The 24,589-nt window shown below is 37.8% G+C and overlaps 1 protein-coding gene across 1 annotated transcript; it reads right to left on the bottom strand.

Moving 5' to 3' along the window:
* Window positions 1-5,597: 5,597 nt before the first annotated feature.
* Window positions 5,598-20,572, bottom strand: LOC134003880 (alpha-tectorin-like). The gene is made up of 24 exons (XM_062443228.1): window positions 20,527-20,572; window positions 20,373-20,396; window positions 18,329-18,444; window positions 17,669-17,947; window positions 17,467-17,562; window positions 17,181-17,346; window positions 15,095-15,495; window positions 14,423-14,999; window positions 13,755-14,338; window positions 13,002-13,554; window positions 12,313-12,911; window positions 11,539-11,696; window positions 11,015-11,409; window positions 10,683-10,879; window positions 9,593-9,988; window positions 9,202-9,485; window positions 7,967-8,244; window positions 7,739-7,858; window positions 7,190-7,374; window positions 6,830-6,990; window positions 6,343-6,594; window positions 5,992-6,151; window positions 5,781-5,883; window positions 5,598-5,689 (listed from the first exon to the last, which is right to left on the bottom strand). The coding sequence occupies exons 1-24, from the start codon at window positions 20,570-20,572 to the stop codon at window positions 5,598-5,600; spliced, it is 6,222 nt and encodes a 2,073-aa protein (XP_062299212.1).
* Between the last annotated feature and the right edge of the window lie 4,017 nt (window positions 20,573-24,589).

The following is a 24,589-nucleotide window of genomic DNA, read 5'->3' as shown; positions in this document are numbered from 1 at the left end:
AAAAAATTACCTGTTCACATGTGCTTCTTTTGTTCTTCTTCCTCTCATCTGTGACTGCAGGGTTGCAACGGAGGTTTATACTGAAAAAGTTGGCACAGCTACAGAAATCTGTTGTTCGACCAGTTACAGGTAAAATATATATAGCATATGTCATTACTCAACAGTCTCAACAAAAAAGAAACACACAAGGCTTGAATACTTCAATTAAACTGTCAGAAAGCTATTTAAGCCCACCACAAAATCATGAAATTACTCTTAAATTGTTTTATTAAATTGTAATTATTCCCATACTGGGACATTTTATGATTCTAATTACTTGAAGACACAGTAAAGGAGTTTTACTACTCAGGGTATTCTCGAGTTTCAATAAAGCCTGAAAGAATGAATAAAATGAAAGTATCAAAACACTTAATCAAAAAAAGGGTATTTAACTAGATTTTATATCACAAAACGATATTGGTCACTGTTGTTGTAAAGCATGAACTAAATTCTATTGCAAAGAAAAGTAGTAACAGCAATAACTATTGAATGTACTTTAAACTGTAGGAAAGTGAATTTCTACCAATAATGTTGGAACAATATTCAAAGGTGAATTAACAGTTTTACTTCACTTAACTTGTGACACTACATGTTATTAGCCTGATGTGATATTTGTGCCACCTGTAAGCAAACATACAGTATTAGTCAAAAGTTTCAGCACACCTTCTCATTCAAGAGAATGAGAAAGTATATTTATACAGCTAATTTTAACTCTGAACAAGATAAATACATCTAAAAATGGAAAACTGATTCACTAGGATGTGACTTACGTCATGGTAGAAGCTATTGGCATTCACAGCCTTCTACTGGGACACACCTTGCCCCACGGCCACAATTACATGTCAGCAAACCTGTTCACAGCATCCACGCTGCCATTACATGTGTCCAAACACTCATTTGTTACGTCGGTCATCTCCCAAAGACTGATTATTGATGAAATATGTATTTGCTTATCTTGCATACAGAGATGTCTGTGATCCATTTCCTGACATGAAAAAGGTGTTGGACTTTTTGGGTGATCACTTGTTTTACTTCAAGGTACTATTAATAATTACCCAGTTAAAGTTTCTATTCACCAGAAACAATGACGATCAAATCCCAGCTGGTAAATCTGGTGAAAAATATTTGAAGTAGGTGTGTATTGATGTGACAAAGAAAATGAAACTGTGGCTTACTGACCTTCAAAGAAACAATGTGTAAAATTCTTATGGGGACCCTTAAAACAAGAATGTGACAGCTTTTGAAAATGGTGTGATTTGAAGGAGCGGTGTTGCAACAAGACTATTTAAATCTTTGTCTCAGTGTCCCTGTGTAGACACAAATTGATTGGCAGGAATATGTAATAAGCATTGCAGTCGCAAGCTTTGTCAACATAAATCATTTTCTGTTGCAAACCAGTAGAAAAATAAAAGATAAAAGCTTAAGATAAAAATATTTGATGATTACACTGTAACAAATTGTTGCAATTTCTACAGTAAAAATGTACAGTAGTTTCTTGTTCTAACATTTTAGGTTTAACCATGTATTACAATGCATTTTGGTTTCAAAACAATTACAGTAGGTAACAGCATTTTTCCACAGTGTCAAATTGTAAAATTGCAGACAGGTTGTGTTTCTCACTTGGTTCTGACTGTATCACACTTATCAAACGTATCACACTTAAACACTATTAATATCAGAGGGCGATTTGAAAGAGGAGCTTGACGTGAGCATTTGATAGCGGATAGAGGAGAGCAAACACGGTGTCTACTCAATCAACAAAATGTAAGCAGCCTAAGTAAAGTTAGGTCTGAATGTTTGTCAAACAAGCAATCCCAGGCACAGCAATTTAATGGAAAAACGTGGATATAATGCTAAAATGCCACTAAGGTTAGACATCTTTAGCTACTCTTTACAATATGCTAACTGTCTCTCTTTTAACTGGGCCTGTTTTCTAATGTAGACGTATCTGTGTTGTAACTGTCATCAAGAATAAAGCAGACATCAGAACACGTCAGTGAGTGGCAACATAAGGCTACAAAATCTGCATTTTGGTAAGAACAATGTTACTTTATTAGTGTGAGTGACTGTAATTTCACATTATTTTAGATTAGTTGTGTTTTGAACAGATATGAGACTCAGTCTGCGCCATTATTGCAAACGTTAGCTAGCTAAAGGCAGGTTAAGTAGAGCTAAAGCTAGCATTTTAAACTGGAAAGGTCAGAAAGGTCATATTCTGACATGTTCTTCGTGTTGTCCTGGAACATTGTTGGAAAGAATGTATCAACGTCTAACCAGTCATAATAATATTGGTTATGGACAGATTTATTAGCATCTCCAATGTCTTTTTGGAGGGGCACCTATCCTCCTCAAATTTCAGCCAGCTATTGTTATACTGTGTAGTGCCTGTTCATCAGAACGCTATCAGACCTTTTATTCTTTGTTTAACCTTTGTTTAAATACCATTTGGCCTGTATGATGTATGAAGATAACGATGTTGGCCTATTAATCTGTAGGAAAGTGACTTTCAACCAATAATGTTGGACCAATATTCAAAGGTGAATTAGTAGCTTTACTTCACTTAACATGTGACATTACCTGATGTGATACTTGTGCTACCTGTAAACAAACATACAGTACCGGTTTTGACACACCTCATTCAAGGGAATGAGAAAGTATATTTATAACGCTAATTGTAACTCTGTAAACGAGATAAATACATCTAAAACTGGAAAACTGATTCACTAAGACGTGACTTACATCAGAAGCCATTATATTACATACAGCAGCAGTATAGGTTTGGACTTCTGGTGTGAAAGGATTTCATGAAACGTTATGACAGGGTTAGGGTTAGGGTTAGGAAAAGGGAAACAATCTTTTTTTTACATAGTAAAATTTGTCATCCGTTGAGTCAAGCCATTGCTGCCTGTAGGGTCAGTTCCAAAATTGTAGCTCAGTCTGTAACGTTGTCCTGAATTCTAAGTGTCTTTTGATAATCATTTGATACTAATTTGAATTGGGCCCTAGAAATTGACTGAAAACTGCAATTTAACCTGTGCCACAAGCAAAAGCAAACAGGGGGGAAGCAGGGGGTTAAGTTAATCCTTGAATCTATCACCCAAAAGAGTGATATAGTATGTGATAGAGTGTACAACATGTATTGTTTCATTTTGTTTTTTGTTTGATGGACAGCAACTAATTTGGCAGCTCTTATCAGTAATTCTTGTTGTGCTTGGGGTTGGACATCCTGGTAGTGGCGTTGCTAAGAATGAGAGTGTAGACATCATTTGTATTTATTTTACGTAAGAATCTATCATGCAATAGAGATTAAAATCTGTGTCATTATCAGGGCTGTGTGATCTTCCTATCGGTTCACTGCAATGCAATGATTTATTTCACAGTTTCTTGCTCTCTGGTATTTCTTTCCACCCACATAACCAGTACAAACACTGCTGTTTTAAGATGATAATAATCACTGCAGGCATCTCACAAGAGCACAACTTTCACAGGTGGATGTTGAAGTGGCAGGTGTGCTACATTATCCCACACCCGTTGAGGGGAAGTTTAGCGTCACCTGCAGGCTAGTAGCAGGAAGTGCATATGCACATACAATGGGACTCCCTTAATATGGTATATAGTGACGTGTGATTGATTAATGTGAACTCTGTTACCCACTTGGTATGCAGCAGCAGCAGGCATATGAAACTCAATCTCTTCTACTAGTGTTAATAAGCAGCAGATGACTTTCAGTATATGAGTGTAAGCTTAAGATTGACAGTAGCCTATGTGTTGCTGAATGTCACACCAGTGTAAACCATAGAACAGGGTCTTAGCAGTTAAAATTTAACAACAGTTATGCAAGCTGTCATAAAACCCTGCAGGTTTAAATAGAAGTGTGTACAAAAATGTAAATGGTGCTACCTCTGTCATCAAAAACCCTGTTAAGCAATGTGCAGTTGCTTTAGATGTATACGATAAGTTGTTAACATCAGCACTGATAAAATCTGACCTTTGAATAAGTCATGGATTGGCCAAATAAAGTGAATCTGAACTATATCTCTCTATTTATATCAAAATGCAAATCAAAAGGCAGCATTATGCACTTCTGGTGTTAACAGTACTTCCATTTTCCCACAAATAAGAGCTGCAATAACTCCAGCTGCTGATGATCTTTATAATTAGAAAGTGTGAATGCAGGTGGGTCCGTGTATCATTCGTTCATTTGATATTCATTTCAGAATCCAAAATCCCAAAAAAAAAAAGGCTTGTTATTTCATTTGTTTATGAATGTGATATAAAAAAGGAACTTGACAAACAAAACAGTCCCAGGAGAGAGAGAGAGAGAGAGAGAGAGAGAGAGAGAGAGAGAGAGAGGGAGAGAGAGAGAGAACGAGAACCAACGAAACACCAACTCTGAACACAATATCTTCACCCTAACTGCTTGTGGGAATTTATGCTGGTCTTTGTCAAATAAATGGTTTCTACAGGGCAGTCATGTTAATACATTCATATTTATTGAAATGGGGTGATTATTGTATATATTGAGAGTTACGACTGACAGCGGGAGGACGCAAAAAATAATAATACATGGTTATTATGTAAATCTAGTGATACTCTGGGCAGCGCTGTTCTTCAGTCTAGTAAAAACATGATGCTTCACTTTACATTCAGAAAAACATGTGGCAGCTACTGTTAGATTTCATTTGTGAGACCAAAGGGAATAATATTATATATCAAAATGCTACATTAGAGCTAGCGGTAAATCACCAAATAGTTGCACAGATCAGTTCATCGGATCATTTTCTCCCTCAGATGACCAGTTCATCATCTGAGAGTCAGATCAAAGTCTGAAAAACAAAGTGTAAGTTCCTTTTTTGTATCACATTCATAAACAAATAATGAAATAACAAGCCTTTTTTCAATGCATGATGTTATTTTCAGTGATAGGAACAAGGAGCTAGGGTGGACATTGCATATCCATAAACACAAGTGCATGTGTGTTTGTATACATATAAGATCATTGTCATTGTCCACTCATCCATTCCTCATCTCCACTGGACTGGGATTATATACAGAAATTCTTAGGTAACAGAGAGATTCATACTTCAATGATTTAATTTATATTGTTAACTTTCATTATATGACAGATATTTCATTGATAAGAGTCACCACAAAGAACTTAGGATACAATTGATAGGCATCATACAGACTGAATACAGGAAGTGGTTGCAACTGCAGTAACCCATTATTCCCCCCTACTGATGTAAAGCAAAATTGCATATACTTTTCCCCTGATGACAAGCACAAGTACATAAGTAGAAAACACAGTTCAAGGAAAAACACTGAAAGAAACCAAACCAAAAATGAGTATAGTATTCAATAATATGTACAGTTCCAAATTAGTTGGTGTAAATTAAACCTGTTCAGATATTGAGCTTTCATTGTTTTAAGGTTGGAAAGTAACATACAGTTCTTAAATCAATAAACCAACAATTTAGCTACTGCCCACTGACCAAAGCACTCTAGTGGTGTAGTGGGGTATGTATGCATACTTTTATGTTGTATCATCTTTGATTTCCCTAGATCAGAGTTTTGGCAGTCAGCAGACTGACAATCAGGATCACCAGGGAAGTAAACTGGCCTGAGGCACTACTTGGTCTCATCATTTGGTCTGCAAGAGAAGAACCAAAGTTTAAATAAAATATGTGAATAGAGATGTCATACAAGCATGCTTAAGTTATAAAAGCATAAGGTAACTTTACCTCTGCTATTTGGTGTCAGCTCGAGTGGACCCAGTGAGATGGATGCAGTGTCATGATAGGATACATCCCTCTGAACTCTCCTGTGGTAACCCGGGTAGCAATGCTGCAGGAAAACAACATTAGAGGCTTTTGCAGATGCTTTTAACCAGAATATTGCACATGTTCATAATCCATCTAATCTCACTACAAACAAACATGGTGTGATACTTACAGTTGTGCAGTTGTTGTGGCTCAAAAGACACAGGTGGACCTGGCAGTGCAGGTAGATGGATGAAAAGTTGGTGAAGGTGAACATCCTGAAAGAGAAACGTGCCGCAGTGGACACGCCATTCTGAGTCAGCTCTACTGTGCCATCTGCTGGATTAGGACACCTGGGGGACAGGGAAGATGGTAGAAGTTACAATGTTAGCAGGTGAACTGATTAATTAAAGCAAGAAAGTTTGGTTGTAAAAAAGACAATGGGTAGAGCAAGTGAAGAGAGAGATATTCATTTTTCAGACTTGGTAAACAAGCACAGAAACCAGTGTGGGGAGACAGGGTGAAATTGCAATAGAGCCTTTACTCTGCAGTGATGAGATCCCATCGGAGAGGATAGCTAGCGCTGTTGACAGGCGAGGCCCAACAAGAGTCCAAAATGGTGGAGATCTGCCGTTGGTCAACTCCCTCTGTCCGCACCTCGATGTACAACCTCTGGTCTACTTCCACTGCTATGTTACGGTTACTGGTGAGGGGGAAGCGGAAGCCTGCATCCTGATAGGGGATCATTCTCATATGATACTGTCCATGGCCAGATGGAAGCTTCTTCCGCATAATGCTACAGAGAAACAACAAATAATGTGAAAGTTACTCTTTAATTAAATAAAAAGACTGCCCTTTTTTTATTATAGGTTAATTAGTGAAAGTGCTGAATGTGAGTAGTGGACAATTACACCAAATTCCCATCAGTTTTTGTCACTGCTGTTATCCCTGTGTTCTTGTAAAAAGAAATGCACAGCAATTTTGTTTTAGCTAGCAACAGGAATCAGAGAAGATTTTATTGTGACTGTCACCTCTCCACAGGGTTGATGCCCACAGCCATAGACAGAGTATCAGTCAGAGGGTATACACAGCAGAAGCGCAAGTGGATGTTCCTCTGGCGGCTGATCAGACCTTCATGAGGGTCCACATCACCCTGGACGGTGTTCTCATAGATGAAATGGGTTCCGTTGCTCTTAAATTTAAACAACAAAGTGGTATAAGTTTATTGTATTGTAGACTTAATACGTCTTACTGAAAAGATTTACATTAAGACAATAAAGATTGATTTCAGATGCAATGTGCTTTAAGCTGTTCCATATGAAGCTGTGCTGAAGAGAAGATTAGATCTAAAATTTTCTTTAAATTGTTTCTATAAAATCTATGGCCTGTACCCTCAGCGCTGTCCCACACAGCTGGTCATCATTGTTAAAGTGGAACACCAGTCGTCCATCCTGGACAGTCCCATTGCAGGAGTCCTCTCGGAGGTGTAGGGCACTGGGGTGGAAACCAGCTTCAAACAGCTGGCAGCGGGACAGGGACATGGTACCTGAACTACTGATACAAGTGATGGATGAGTCTATAAGAGAGAGATAGAAAAGAAAATTATGTGCAAGTGACAACATTGTATATTTAATCTTGTTAATGCCAGCAATTATGTGTTGTAAGTGACTTTCTAATTTTGTATTCACAGTTATTAACTTGTGGTAGAGTAGACCAAATCACTGGTGACAGCTGTGATTGCTGATGTTTGGTAGTTAAGTCATAATTAAAAAGTTTGATGAAATACTGTTATTTGATATAGAAAGTCTGATCTAATAAAATGTCCAAACTCATGAATAAACTGCAAAATTTAAACTTTGAAGTTTTTCTTCATGGCTCACACAGAGCATTAGTCTGAGAATTGAAAAATGAAGCAGTGCATTAAAAATAACTGCAATCACCATAGCTTTCATTGTTGGGCCGATGATGGTGCTCATCACAGAAGCAGCCGTACACACCATCCTTCTCACCACACCACTCATACTCTGTGCAGTCCAGATGTTCACAGGGGTCTGACTCAGCTGGTGAAATAGTGGGGAGAGAATAAGACAAAGCGTGATGAAAATCAGAGAGAGATGAGGGATGATACGCATTATATATATTATATAGCTATCACAGTGCAAACATACCACACAGCAAAGCAGAGCGCCACTCAGGGATGTTCAAACCCAAGACAGAGCAGGTTCTTTCATAGGCTGATACAGCAGAGCACAGCATGCCATTGGCTGGAGTGTAGAGGCAGAGATCATAGACACAGGAACTGAAAAATGGCTGGGGGTCTGAGTGCAGGTGACAAGCACTGAACGGACCGCTAGAGTTGGTGATGACACTACAGAGTTCAGAGTATTGTTCCCTGAAGGGACAATCGTTCAATCCGTCACCGCTCCGATCATCTGTGGATCCACAACTAGAAAAGACATTATATATGACTTGAAATGAAGTACAAAGCATGGCATGCAAAATGTGTGTAGTCAAGCCAAAAAAAAAGACCATTATTCATGTAGTGAAAGGTTTTCAAATTACAATTTTTTAATGCCACCTTGTGTTTATTTATTGAACATAAAGTAAAAAAATACATAATACAAAAATACATGCAGAATTGTTGCAGATTAAGGAAAGAAAACAATAACTAACCAGAGAGAAATACAGACAAATACATGCAAAAGCTAAACAGAAACATAAAAAAAACATAAAAAAGAAAGGTGACAATTTACTATAGAATATGATAGTGAGAGTGGCTATGATGCTTCATTACTTAATTTATCCAGAAGAAAAAATTATGGTTAATTTATTAAATGCTTTAAACTGGTGCAGTTTCTAATATGAACTGGTAATGGGTTCCAACACCAAAGACCTATGAATCTAATTGAAAATTTAGAAAAGCAATTTTGGGGAAGGTAGGGTGAAAACAAAGGCTTAGGGTTAGGGAGTAGGTTGCCAATAGATTGAATAAAAACTCTTTAAATCAAAGATGGGGAGGATGAATATAGATTTTAAAAAAGGAATGGAACTGGCAAATCTTTTAAAAAATGTTATGATTCTGACAAAACATTTTTGCAGAGTGAAAATAACAAAATACCATTGAGGTAAGTTTAAGGTGCCCAAACAGTATTACAATATGTAAGGATAAATCCTTGTGTAATTAAAGTCAAGAAGGATTTTTCCAGTTAACGTATGTCTCATTCTTCTGATGTTTCCAATATTTTTGCAATCTTATTGGAAACAAATGTTATATGATTTTTCAAAGTGAGGTTTTCATCTATAAGAATTCCTAGCAATTGAAACTTGTTTTAAAATATTATCTCCTATATGTACATTAGGGTAAGCGTTTATTGTTTGATGGTTTAGTTTTGTGTTTACTCACCTTGGTTGACTTGTGTTTGCCTTCCAGCTGTGTCCAAACTCATTGTCATTTTGTGCCAATGTGCCATTAGGCAAGACTTTGTCATCTGCAGGATCACTGTTGAAGTTGCCACACATCCCAGTGACTCTATTTTCACGGTTTTGACCGATTCTGACCAGTAAAGTACTCCGGCCGTCAAACTGGACTATCAGTTCACCAGCATCAACTACTACATAGCTTCCCTGCCTTAACACCCGAGCTAAGGTCCCTGCTGTGGTTGGAAGAGACACTTCAGCATCATTTACCTGTGAGAATAAAAGATGAAAGAGAGATGGAGAAGTGGGAAGAGGGAGGTACATGTTTACACCTAATATATACATATACAGAGCTGTATAAAATAAAGTTACAATACCTTTACTCTTTTGTTGGGCCCAATCCTGACATATGCTCTCTCTGGGTGATTTGAGAGTAATATGTTCACTGCTGACACAAATGACACATGGTTGTTGCCACGGTGATTATTGATGGCTTCTACCTGAAACTCTGTTTCATTGGTGCTGTGGCTCACACTCTCAGTGATGATGTAAGAACATGTGCCCTGGAAATGAGCCAGTGCCCCATCAAAGGTGATGTAGTGTGGGTCACCCCACACAGTGCAAGTAGTCATTGCATCGAAACAACCCAGCTGGCCGTTTTTGATGGCGCACTCTTGTGCAGGAGTGCAAGATGCAACAGAACAGCGCAGGTCATTGGGAGCATGACATTCACATCGCTGGGAGCAACCTTCTGTCCAGAATGATTCACCAGCCTGTAGCATGTGAGAAAAAGAGAAGTATGAAAAATCATGAAATTGTCCATGTGTGACATTAATAAGATAATGCTGGAAGCAAAAGGGAATGGAATTATGAAATATATCATACATATATGCCATATTGTAACACATTGTATATTGTATAAATTGTTGGCTGTGTATATGTTATACAGTAGTGTGGCGGAAAATAACATTTTCTCCTCTGTTAATCTCATTCCTTGGTACTTATGAAACAACCAACCAAGAATCCCATGTTCTTGAAATGTTAGAACAGGATCCAAAGTGCAAAAAAGCTCTGCTGCTACAAATAATTATTATGATGGCAAGGAGAACCCTGTAGTGTTCATGAATTAAGGTGCATGTTCTTTCATGATGCACAGTAATGTTGATGGTTGACAGGAGCAGGAAAGTTAAGCGGGCACTAAGGTTTGGATATCTATTATGAAGTAGAGCTCCTTAATGACAATTTACTAAAAATTGTTTGTGAAATGTTCAAAAACAGGAAACAAAACTTGCCTGCCAGAGGACATATTAAGTAAAAGTGTGATTTGCTACAGATTTGTTGTTGCCTGCCACGAAGATTTAAATCTCACACTCAAACAATACAATAATACTAAGCTCTTTAAATGGTTACATCGTGAATAAGAAGATCAGTCCCAAGAACATGTATATTTTCAGGAATGTGACTTACTTCATAGTAGAATCCGTCATATTGGCAGCCACAGCGTTCCACAGGGACGCAATGTGTCCCACTTCTGACAAAGCCCTCATTACAGAAACATCCCTCAGAGCAAACCTGCTCGCAGGTGGCATCGGTGACGCTGGCACAAGTGTGTCCACAGTCAGTACCACACAGCTCATAATGGCTGTTAGCTGGACAGTCTAGTCCTAAATAATTCAGGAAACAAATGGTGGTTAATGGCTGGTGTTAATTAGTTTTACATAGTTGCAATAAGTCAATGCACTTGTTCGCTGTTTGATGTTTGTTTATAAGATGAACAATGCAATGATTGGTTGACTCACTGCAGGTGGTGTTCTGTCTCCAAGGGTAGATTCGAACATTAGCAGACTGACAGGCACTGACATATGCCTGAATGGCCCTGCACAGAAGATCTTGGTCCTCATTTCCCGACACACACACATCAAAAACACAGTCATTGAAGAATGGTCCTGGGTCCACGTGCTCATGGCAGAAGCTTAAGGGACCGTCGGTTCCCTGAATCACCTCACACTGAGCTCTAGCAGGAAGATCATTGGTACATTGTGGACAGGAGGAGCCACACCCATCACTGCAGGTGTAGTTGCCCGCCACTTTCCAGGATGTCCCAAACTGAGATGGGGAGGTGACCATCATTCCAGTGTGGAAGTCATCATTTGGATTTCCGTTGAAGTTCCCACAAAGTCCACACGTTTTTCCACTGTATTGATGAAAACATGTAAATACATTCACTTTCATGAATCAAATGATAGATGATTATTAAATATCTTAAATACATTTGAACATTTTCTAAACGGGTCAAAGCATTCCAGTCGATGGATGGCAATACCTGTAATTTGAAGGTACAGAGATTAACACCGTACTGTATCCATCATAGGTGACACTCAAGCCAAAGTCGGCACTGACGAATACACGAGGTCCACTTGCATAGATAGACACCTGACCTCCGCTCAAGAGAATAGGTAAATTTCTTGTCACTCCATTCACCTAAAAGGGAAATTGGAAGAAAGAACAGGTTTTCTTTTTACAAATACAGCTTCTTAAGCAAAAACAAAAACAGGTCCATTCTTTCCCATTTAAAGACATTTTAGTTCAATTGAATTAAACTCTGTTGCAATTTTCCCCTTGGTGCGGTTCTTTTGGGCAAGTGTGAAAGCAGCAATTGCATTCAGGTGTGGACTAAAACAACCAGACAACAACTTTGTTAAAGAGGTGGTCTCAAGCCGGTTAGAAGCAACCTCTGTTACGGTTCATTTGTGGTATGAATGTGATCTAACCTCGATCCAATAAGCCTGCAGGAAACATTGCACATTTTGGACTAAACCAGGTCCATTTTGGAAAGCTATCCTGGAAGAAAAATAAACTGTAGTTTCCACACCAACCAGATTTCTGAAGGGAGTGACAGCTCCCATGTGGCTTATGTTGATACATTTTGGTTTGCTTGAAATGTTGTCTGTGTGAAACCAAACCGACCAAAAGGCAACATGCAATGAAGTAGCTAGCTCATCCACTGATTCAGACAAGAAAGGAATGGGTATGGTTGTGAACAATTTTTAAATAATACATTTGATGAGGTATATCTGACATGATTTTAACAACTTACTTGTACCACACCATTTCTCTCCCTGGAAATATGCACTCGATAGCCCCACACATTCACATAAACTTCAGCTGTGATTGAAACGGGCAACCCATTCCACGGCTCATTTTTAGCTTCCACAGAAAATTGTTGGAGCCCATCAGTGGTGTTGCACAGGGTTGCCAGAACATAGCGGCAGGTTCCCTGGAAGTCATAGGCCTTGCCATCAAACGTGAGGTAGTGGGGGTCCCCAGATGCAGAGCAGGTGCCATGAGGGTTTGGATGGCAGCCAAACTCACCCTCCACCACACGGCAGGACTCCTGGGCACCACAGGTGTTTGGGATACAGTGGACTGCTCCAGTTGTGCCATTACACTTACACAAATTCCGACATTCCTCACCATCCCAGAACTGTTCACCACCTTCCCGATAGCGTCCTTGGTGATGGCATCCACAGTTTGTTGGTCGAACGCACTGGTTACCATTGAGGACAAAACCATCATCACACTGACAACCCTCCTGGCACACGGTGTCACAGGAGAAGGGGAAGGAAAGGCTGGGACAGGCAGAGGGACAAGTTGTTCCACAGAGTTCATAATGGCTGTTTAGTGGGCAAGTTTGCTCTGGAGAATGACAAGAAGATTGATTCACAAAGGTCATTAGATATTTTATATATTAATTCCAAACGTAAATCAAAAGTGGAAAGTGCTTACCACACCCAGTTGCATTCCTCCAGTGTCCTAGGGAAATGCCGTTCTGCTGGCACCTTAATGCATAATCACGTAGAACCTCACATTGCGCTGTTGCTGGATCTCTAGAGGCCCTGGAGATTGCCCCACATGCTTCAACATGCTGCCATGGGTCCACTGTTGCCCAACATTGGGCAAATGGCCCATGCGGTGAGACAAGAGTACCACAGTACTCACTGGAGTTGTTATTTGTTGTAGAGTTACGATTTACACTTTCCACACAATGTGCAGCGAGGGAGCCATCTCGCCAACTGTCCCCAAAGACCTGAGAGCTGTTGACCAAGATGCCATTGGGTGTGCGGAAGTCATCCTGTGGGTGACCATTGTAATCACCACAGAGTCCACCAAGTGAACCATTGTAGATTCCAGGTGCAGTGACTCGCACAAAGTGAGGCCAGACTGTCTGCACAGTTACACCAAAGGAGGTATGAAGGATGATACTGTGAATGCTGCTGTGATAGATGCGGATTCTGTTGGACGCTGAGCTGAATGGTAGTCTGATGATCTGACCATCAACCTAAAAGGTAATTTAAACAACAAGTATTTTGATATTTTGTAACGAATTGTTATTCAAAACAGGATTACAACAAAGAAGCATGCAAGGCAGAATTAATAATATACTTTTTTATAATTATATGCATTTTGGTCTGGTGTTATTATTAATTGCATCACATTTGTCTTTATCAGTTCTTGAAATACAGTATATCAATACCTTACCTGAACTCTGCTGCTTGTTGCCATCTCAATGGACACATGTGTGCCCTCTGCCTCAAATTTCAGCACCCTGGCAAATCCCTGCTGGCCTCTGGGCACTTTTTCTGCTGTTACTACAAAGTGGGGATGATTAGACCATCCCATCACTCTGGCAAGGGTCAATCGACATGCCCCAGGATACTGGTATGTAAGACCATCAAATGTATGATATGAACCTGGGCCCCTTATCCAGCATGTTCCATAGCTCTTAGGTCTGCATCCTCTTTCTCCATCCTCCACACTGCATGATTCAAATGGGCCACAATCATGGGAGTGGCAGGTCATGAAGCCATAACTGCAGTTGCAACGTCTCCCACAGTCCTCATCTAGTATAACAGTTTCTCCAGACCGGTAGTAGCTGCCCTCAAAGATACAGCCACATTCAGCTTGAGGGACACAGACCCCACCACTGAGGACGTAGCCTGAGTCACAGATGCAGCTCTCCTGGTCAGGGAGAGGACAATTGTGGGTAGAATTGGGATTGACACAGGTAGCAGGACATCCCGTGCCTTGGGATTCAAAGTGACTGTTGGATGGGCAGGGGATTTCTGGGGGGGGGGAAGTATGTTGACATCATGGACATTTTACTCAAAGAAGATTTTGAAATAATGTGTGTAATATTATAGACATACCACAGAAGTCTTGTCTCCTCCAGCTTGGGAGCTGTACACCATTCAGTTGGCACTGACTTGCATACACATTTAGTGCTTGGCACAGAATAGGCTGGTACCCTCCTCCTATACACAGATCGTACACACAACTCTGCACAAAGGTCTGTGGGGGAAGCTGTTGATGGCAAGCAGCAAAGGGTCCAGAACTGCTCTCAAGGATACCACAATGAGCAGTATTACTGTATAAAGTTTTCTGAGCCTCAGTGCAGGAAGCACAATCAAGACCTGCACATTGCGCCTCACAACCAGGCTCATCGTCCCCTGTTGCTTGCCAACTGTTGGCAAAAACCACATCAGAGCTCACAACCTCACCTTGGCGGGTTCGAAAGTCATCCCCAGGGCGATTGTTAAAGTTTCCACACAGGCCACATGTTGCATTCTGGTAAGTATAGGGTACACTGATTCTGACATAATGGTTGATGTCATAGGAGACCACTAAGCCAAAATCAGTACTGACGATGACAGAAAAACCTGACTCATACACCTGGACAGTGCCGTTGTTGAGGTAGAATGGAGTGGCTGCAAAGTTTCCATTAACCTGCAATCACAACAGCAAGCAAAGGCAGTTATAAAACTATGAACAAGCTAAACATATTACAGTAAGTGCATAACAATGCAGTCCCAAATACTAACCTTAGCCTCACCACGACGTCCTTTGACCAGCTCAATAGTTTCATTATAGACAAACACTTTGACCAGTCGAGTCCAAGAAACTCGAGTGCTGCCCCGGTGCTCATTCTTGCCCTCTACTCTATAGTAGGGCAGCCCACGACCACATTGCTCAGAGAGGACATAGGTGCAGGTGCCCTGGAAGTGAAACACTGTGTTATCAAAGGTATAGTAGTGTGGATCACCACTAATGGTGCAGGTGCCCCTTTGCACTGTCTGGCAGGAAAACTGGAAGGCGTCGCGACGGCATATTTGGGAAAAGGAGCAGGGTTGGTTGTGGCACTGCAGTCCTGTTGAGGTGCAGGTGCACCTCTTTGCACAGGTATTATCACTCCAAAATGAGTCTCCCTGCTGCACAGGTTCACCTTTGAAGAGAAAAGAGGAAAAAAGTCTGTTTTTGGTTGTTGTTTTTTGCATTTGTTCTTTTGTTTATTTGTTCTTGTTAAACGTATTGTGCACCTGGTGTGTATGTATGATGTGTATATGGGTCAATGATGTGACGCTACTTTTTTTGTGTCCCTGTGATTTAGTCAAATTTAAAAGGGTTAAAATATGAAAATAAATGCATGAATATGTTGCACACATTCTTTTATTGTGGGCTGAGTATAACATTTATGCTTTTAATCCATTTTGAGAGACTATATTAGAGGATTATGGCAAAAAATGTCCCAGTGGTGTAACCATCAAACTTGAAAAAAATTACAGTTGCTTAAAAAATATAACCTCTGAACTGGTTGGAGGACTGGATCCACTTCTCCTCTCCCTCTCTCTCTCTGCCATCACACAACTTTTAAAGATACATAATCCAAAATTCTTATTGTCAGATTAAATTATTCATCAACTGTATTCACAATAGAAGACAAGTTATGAGTCAATTTATGAGTTGTTGTTGTTGTTGTTGTTGTTGTTGTTGTTGTTGTTGTTGTTGTTGTTGTTGTTGTCAGGTTATTTCTATCTTTTCTCTACAATACAACATATGAGGTAAATTTTAAGATGAAATTACCATGATTGTTGTTGTAAAATGTTTTTGTTTTTCAGCACAGAATTTACAGTTGAAGGAATTAGTTATTTTATTAAATGATTTCACGATTGTTTCTTAACTTGATTGAAAATATAATATCATAATCATTTCTTTTTGTCAAATGTTCCTTTTTCTAAACTGAAATAACATGAAAACCCAAGATCACTGAACCATCATATTTGATTTTTCAGTGTCAGTTTCTTCAACATCAATGGTGTTTGCCTGTAGAAGGAACATGGTCAGACAGTGTAACCCAGTGTCCAAAAGGTGTAATAAAAATCACAAAAATCTGATTATGTACAGGAAAATAAACATGCACTAAAATGTGAAATAAATGTAATCAACTTTGGCAACGCAACAAAATGTTTTTTTAACAAATTTTACATCATTGGCCCCAACCTATTTAGAAAAAAATGTTGTTTTTAGGATATGTCCTGCTAAATATATATTTATAACCAGGTTTTTAAACATATTATAAAACGGGGGTACAATGACATACAATTACAATTCATATTCAATTCACAGTTTTGTATATATCTCGGTCTCCAGTGACTCCACTAACAGTATCCAGGTGTGGTCTACAGGAGCATGTTAGTGTAGTGTTTTTTAGACTCCATGAATGCTCGTGCAATGTCCCAATGCCCTTGCAGGCCCTTATCAATGTCCAAGAGTAGGTTACTTGCGTGCTCCATAGATAGTATGTCCACAAAGATATAAATAAACCTGATGCATGCTTTTAAAACTATTTTTTAAGACATTTTTTAAATTCTCATCTTGCCAACCCTTATTTGTCACTGACCCATATGCATAAATAAAGAAAAAGGATTAAAAAAATGTCAGTCAAGCGTTGACTTTAACATGCAAACACCGTTACAATTTGAACCATTTGATTTTTCCGGTTTTTGTGGCATTTTTGCGTTCATTGTCTTCAGAGAGAGGAGGCAAGAATGATTCTCAGCCACATTAAACTGGGGAATGGGCACAATAGTGTGCTCTATGTAAGTATTTGTAGCCTGTGTCTGATCTTACCATTAAATGTGCAGCCTCTCGATCCAGTGTCTGTTCGGAAGGCCCAGCGACCCGGTACATTGACGTTGCTGCTTAGGGGGATGTTGGAGTAATTTCCTGTTGCATTGTTAGAGAATGATCCAGGGATGGTAAAATGGTGTGGGGAGTTTACTGTGTCATATCCAGCCTGGAAATGCATGAAACATAGATGAAACAATTTTTATGTTTTGAATAGGTACTTTACTGGCATGGCAACTTAAAAAGACTTATTTTACACTGCAATGCATATCATTGCTGTGGCTCTGACCTGCACCCAGTGATTGGTTGGGGCTATTATCCCATAGTTCATCAGAACAAATGAATAACGGCCACCAGAGATCAAGACTGCTTGGACAGTTGTTTGCTGAAAAACAATATTCATGTTTTATACAGTTTAATGGTAGAACATAATAATAACATTGTAGATAAAACATTGTATGTATTTCGCCATTTAGATCAAGTTCACTTACTGTTCCAGTTGTTGGATAGTACGCCACCTCGTACCATGTCGCAACAAAGACCCAGTTGGCATGGAAGTTCAACCCTGGGAAATACCTATTAATGTCTTGTGTAGCTTGCTGGAGAATTCTACCACTGGTGTATTGGTTGTAGTAAACCTGACCATTTCCTCTGTTGTCTAAATCTGTCCAGAATGGTGCTATGATATCTCTGGATCCATGAGCTGGGAACCTCTGAGGTACGTAAGAATACCATGGTGCGTTAAAGGTCAGGTGTCCATTGTGGTTGACCTGTAAACACATAAATCAGTTCTTACTAGCAACGAATTAGTAGGTATTGACTACAGTCTCAGACAGTGTCATATTATCAAATAACATTTTTCTACAGTATTTTATTGCTATATTACAAGACATCACAACATTTTGATTACTACTAACTCCAATACTGATAATATTTTAAAGTTTAATGTGAAGTATTTTTAGTTTCACAAAATATTGCACTTTCTGTTAATTTATTTAAGTTTATTCATTTATTTTCGCATATGCAAAATACACTTCTTGTTTTGAAAGTTATAGTGGATGAAAATGTTATCCTTTCACAAAATATACCAGAATTGTTGAAAGCCTACAAAAATATTGATGTTTTATATTGCCAAAATATGTATTACATACATAAATCTGATTATACAAGTGTCCAAAATAACGAAAAGATCGTTGCAGGGCAATTGCAGGAGAACTGCCATCATCGGATCGAGAGCTTATTGTTCCATTAATTGGGTAGAGCGGTCCTAAAAAGAACAAAAGACATCACATTAAAACTTAAAAAATAAAATAAACATCCATGTTGACCTTTTACAGTATCCTGCTAATGTTGTATAGTGTTGGCATATCTGCTCCAATAAACTCAAATATGCTTTTTTGTGTTATTTGTTTTATTTAAAGTACAGAGAGCAGAGCATGTCTTGGACTTTTATTACCAACACACTTACCAACCAGAATATTAAAGAGCAATTTGACACCAGCTGAAAATCATGTTTTGACTGACCTCCAGTGGTTTTACTTTTCACTTGCTGCAGTGATGATGAAGTGCACTCTATGGTGAGTCAGTACACCAGGCACCAGAGTACAAATGATCTCATCCAATGTGCATCAGACTTGAAACTTTCAAGGAAGGGTGTGAAATACTGCTTTGTTTTTCAGCTTGGTATTAAGTTACTTATTTAAGTATTAAAACAGTCAAAAGCCAAACCAAAGGAAACCCTTGCCTCTGGTGTCAAAGTCAAAACATTATAACTTCAAATGGCACTCAGCATTGGCACTGGGTGTAAATTGTATACAAAGGAATCATCACCCTATTTTAACAGAACTCAGGTACAATATTTTTGGTTGTGTGCTGTCATTTACAGTAATCATACTTGGTTACTGTCCACATTTACACATTTTCATGTGACATTTCCATATATCCATATTGAAAAATTGAAAGGCACAATAAATTCACATTTAAATTGACATAAACTGCAGATAACATTGTGTGTTCAAAGACACATGGCTGCAAACAAACAAACAATGGATCTTCCATGTAAAATTCCCCATCACAGGACTAATAAAGGGTTATCTTATCTCTCTCTGATTGCCATCATACCAGTGTGGTTTGTGGTTTGGCTATCAAATACATAAAATCAGATGACTATATTTCGTTCAGTTACGCCCTGCATACCTTGTTTCTGTGGAAGTATCTTTTAACATGTGTGCTATTGTGCAATGCATGTGATGGCCTCACGATTAAGCTCGGATAGGTTGGGTGTGGGGAGAGCAATTATGTTAGTGTGGGTTGTGACCCGGTTTGTGACAGAAAGTGAAAATGAAAGTATCCAAATGCTTTAAATAGTTCTGCATTTAACAGCAGTGACTTGTCAAGTAGATCCACCCTGGCAGGGTGGATCCAGGACAACAGCTCACTGAACCAAGTGAAAAGCATAAACAATGAGCAGAAGACATGAGGAAGCTGGATTTAGTAAGCAGGATAAGATTATGTTGACTTTATTTTCTTCTTCTTAGCTTTGTTTTCTGCCTTGGTTTCATCAGAAATTCTTACAGCCTATGATAATAAATCAAAGTACTTAAAGTGTTTTATTTATCTGATTATTAAAGATCATACAAACCTTCATTGTAAAGCGGTTCAATAATGGAGGAAAAGCCACTGAAGTTAAAACATACATAGTGTTGTATTTAATGCTGTGCTGTCCATTTTGATTATAATTTCATAGTAATACTTGTAGTGTATAGAATGAGTAGGGTGTGTAAAAAACAAATATGTGAAAAGAGACTGAGACTGTACTTTTTTTTGTAGTTGTGGAAAAGGGTTTTCTGAATTTTCACAAACTACATAAAATAACCTTAAATAACCGTGTAAATAATTAAAATATTACAAAACATTTTACAAGAGTTTCTATTTCACACATTGTTCTACAAATGATCATAGTTCAATTCATCATTTTATATAATATATTTTGTAAAGTGTGACACAAGCTGTTATGTGATGGTGTATCTCCAGGTGGGCTTTAGTGGGCCAGTCTGAGTTAAAAGTCCTGGGGCGATTTTTAGTGGTTGGAGTTGTACTGTTACCCTGAGGTAATAGCTGCTATGAGCTACTGTTTTTGTAACTTTGTGTCGATGTACTGTTAAAATAAAAATAAAAAATAAAGCTTCAGCTTACCTGAATGCTGAGTAGTTACCATACCTGTGTAAACAAACACATGCTTATAATTGGACATAAATCTCACAACGCTAACATCAATGAAAAAAAGGTCAGTTAGTGAAGTTGAAATAAACAACAAACTGAATTTAGTATGGTTTAATTGAATACTTACTTGTCATCCCTAAAAGCAGGACAGTCAACATGATTTGACCTGCCATTCTTCACACCTCTAAATTCAAATCTGCTGACCAAATATAATTAATTAGTTCAAATTCAGGGGGAAAAACTGAAAAGCACTCAATAAGCATACCTTACTAAGGCTGCACAGCCCTGTAAATTAGTTATACTGTATTAATAGATAAAGATAATTATAAAATAATATTAAATAAATAATTGTATTTATATTGTTTCAAATGTGCATCAAAATGCCTATAGTACCCAATATCGTCATGCAGTTAATGTACAACATATTTTATTCATGTAAGTGCAAAAAAGCTACATTTTACATGTTATAAGATACCCTTTCAAAAACAACAACAATTTGGAAATAATGTTAACTTCTAAAAAATAAAGTAGTTACCTGTTCACATGTGCTTCTTTTGTTCTTCTTCCTCTCATCTATGACTGCAGGGTTGCAACGGTAGTTTATACTGAAAAAGTTGGCACAGATCCAGGTGTTGTTCGATCAGTTACAGGTATAACATATACTGCATGTAGAAGCTAAGCCAAAGTAATGCATATGTCATTACTTCCTCATAAAAAGGCAAACAGGTATTTCTAGTGCATTAAGAAAAATACAGATCAACAGACTCAACAAAAAGGAAATGTAATACCCTACACAAGGCTTGTTTACTTCAATTAAGCTGTCAGAAAGCTATTGAAGCCCACCACAAAATTGTAGAATTGTTTTCAATTATTTTAATTGATCTTGAATTATTTAATTAAATTGTAATTATTGCCATACTGTGATCTGTAATGATTGTAATTACTTGATGACACAGTGAAGCAGTTGAATTATTCAGGGTATTCTCGAGTTTCGATAAAGCCTGAATTTAATTTTTATATCACAAAATAATATTGGTCACTGTTGTTGTAAAGCATGAACTAAATTGTACTGCCAAGAAAACTCTTATGAAATGTAATACTTAACAGCATTAAAGCTTTAATGTACTTTAACCCCATTCTACTTAACATGTACAAGCCTTATATGAACATTTAATAAAGTGTTTGTGACACACTATTATTACAATTGTCTATAAGTCTAAAGGAATGTATTTTTTTTTTTACTGTGGGCACTCATAAGTGGATAATCATTGTTCATCGTTATTAACTGATGACAATGTATAACCCGCTTTTTGTTGCAAGTTATTACATTTTTGAAGAAGGTTCTGTTTTCAGTCCAATTTGTTAGTTAGAGAGATAACTAAAAAAAAAAAAAAAAAAAGCTTAAAGGATTGGTTCACATATTTTATCACTTGCATCTTTGAATCAGGTTTTGAGATATTATCTCAGCTTTTTCTGTCTTCACCCCAGTACAATGTGGGTGAGTGGAATTTAAAAACATCAACTTAAAACATGCATCCCACAACACCTAAAAGTATATACAGTGCAGCACTACAACACAAGTACATAAAATTGATTTCAAAATGAATTAAAGTCAGAAGAAGTTTTATAAGAGTGATTGTTAAAATATTTTGAGTTTTTCATGGAATAAATTCAAATTGAAACATACATACTGTATATAATAATTACCCAGTTTAAGTTGCTATTCATTGGAAACAATAACTATCAAATCCCAGCTGGTAAAATGAAAATATTTGAAGTAGGTGTGTATTGATTTGACACTGAAAATGAAACTGTGGCTTACTGTAAACATGTCGTGCAAAGAAACAATGCGTACAATTCTTATGTAAGTAGGGACTCTTAAAACAATGAGACAGCTCTTGACAATGGCGTGACATGAAGGAGTGGTGTAGCAACAAGACAATTTATAAATCTTCTTTGTCTCAGTGTCCTTAACCTGTGTAGGCACAAATTGGTTGGCAGGAACATTTAATAAGCATTTCATTCACTTCTGACACACTTGTGGTAATAAGTTGGAATGAAGTTGGCTAAAAAGGTCTAACACAGATTTGGGTGGTAATTTATACTTTATGCTTTATGAACAGTCAAACCAAACCAGGTCAATTTTAACCCCGGAGGACAAAAGTTCATGGTTGAGAACAGGAAAGTTACGAGACAAATGGTGAAAATGTTAAAAACTGGAAACATGACAAGAATGCTAACAGGAAGTTACATGTTATTGTATCTGATGGTAGGCTACGTGGGGAACATTATATACCCATTTATGAGAAGCACAATTGTTTTGAAAGTGTTGACTGAAGATCAAGAATGCACGCACCTGGAGAACGCGGACAGTCTGTCAGCAAACTCAGTCACGACAGTGGCAAAAACTTCAATTCATTAATCATGAAATGAAGAATCATTAATCATTTTCATTAACCCATCCATTAATTTTCCTTACCCAGGCTCAGGTCACATTCATCTAACAAATTATATTTGTTAGATGATATATCATATATCCTGCAAATATTATATCAATATCCTGCTGGGAAGTAAAGAAAAAAATGTCATATAGTTAAAAACAATTACAGGCCATCCCTACTGGTTTTCCATCATACTTCCATACATTGGGCTGGTATGATCATGAAACAGGTATTAAATTGCTTTCTATGTGGAATTAAAAAGGTCTTAAAGAACTTCAAATGTAACTTTGGGAACTGCAAAAACTGTGTATTACCAACAGTTTGAGAGTAAAATGTAAAATGGTTTAGATAACCTAGCTCAAGTTGTTGCTTGTTTGCAACTTGACTGACTGCTGCTCCATTGAATTTTATTATACTGATGTCAGAGATCTCAGCAATTAATTTGTTGCATACAATGTTGTTATTACTAATAGAAATGATGTCCTAAAAATACAAAAATATGATCCAAGTTGTAATAAACCAGGATTAGTCTTTAATGGTGTTTCTGCTGCTGTGGGTGAAACAAAACTTACTTCTATTGACATGTAGTAAGTATCAGTGACATCTGGCCTTACATTGATCATCTGGCGTAAAAAAAAAAAGTGGTAGGAATGTTGTAAGTAACATGTCTGACTATTGTATTGATTCTCATAGCAATAGTCAAATTACAAACAAAGTTAGGAAAAAGCATCAACTACCACAGCTGTCCAATGTCAACAAGATGACATCTCCTATTGACTCCAATTCAAAAAGTGTCAACATCTATCCAGTCATACTAAGCAAAACATTTTACTCAACTAGTCATTGTGGTCCACTAATAAGTTTATTTTGGCAAGTGTTATTAGGTAACAAGATATGAAGACTCATTAGCTTTGATATCTGCAGTCTGGGCATTGATTGACAGCAGTAATTGACAGTTGGCTCAGCCGCTGCTCTCTCTGGTTGTGAGACTCATGCTGCAACCATAGTTATTATATTTCAGTAAATTGAATTACTTACACAATAACATTTTTGTTAGCACAATTCAGGCTGAGCTGGTAGGGTGTGTCTTTAGCATGTGAACATCTCGCACTCCTTATTTTGAAGGTCCAATAAACTGAAAAGTTGGCACCAACCATAAGCAGCAACTTTTGGCTTAAGACCGGCTCCAATGCAAACCAGTGGGTAACGTCACATCTCGCTACATTCATGTTCATATCTCCCAATCTCAATCTCAATCTCTCAATCTCTTCACATGTAAACATCCTTGGCAGTGATGTAATATTTTACAAAAGTTGTTTGTTTTTTTATTTGTTTTCCCCCCTTTTTTAATTGGAAAGGCTTGCTTATTAGCAATTTCAAATGTCTTTTTTCCTTCCTCCTTCCTTCTTCCTCAAATATCAGCCAGCTGTTGTTATACTGTGTTGTGCCTGATGGGATCGCTATCAGACCTTTTATGCTTTGTTTAACCTTTATTTAAATACCATTTGGCATTATATGATGTGTGAAGATAAATAACAAAGTTGGCCTAATCTGTAGGAAAAGTGAATTTCTACCAATAATGTTGTTACTTCACTTAACTTGTGACACTATATGTTATATAGCCTGATGTAATATTTGTGCTACCTGTAAACAAACATACAGACCAGTCAGTTTCAACACACCTTCTCATTAAAGGGAATGAGAAAGTATATTTATACAGTTAATTGTAACTCTGTGAACAAGATAAAT

This window comes from Scomber scombrus, chromosome 21 (genome assembly GCF_963691925.1).
Source record: "Scomber scombrus chromosome 21, fScoSco1.1, whole genome shotgun sequence".
Lineage (NCBI taxonomy): Eukaryota > Metazoa > Chordata > Actinopteri > Scombriformes > Scombridae > Scomber > Scomber scombrus.
Note: the sequence above shows the minus strand (reverse complement) of the source record. Positions and strands in the feature narration are given on the sequence as shown.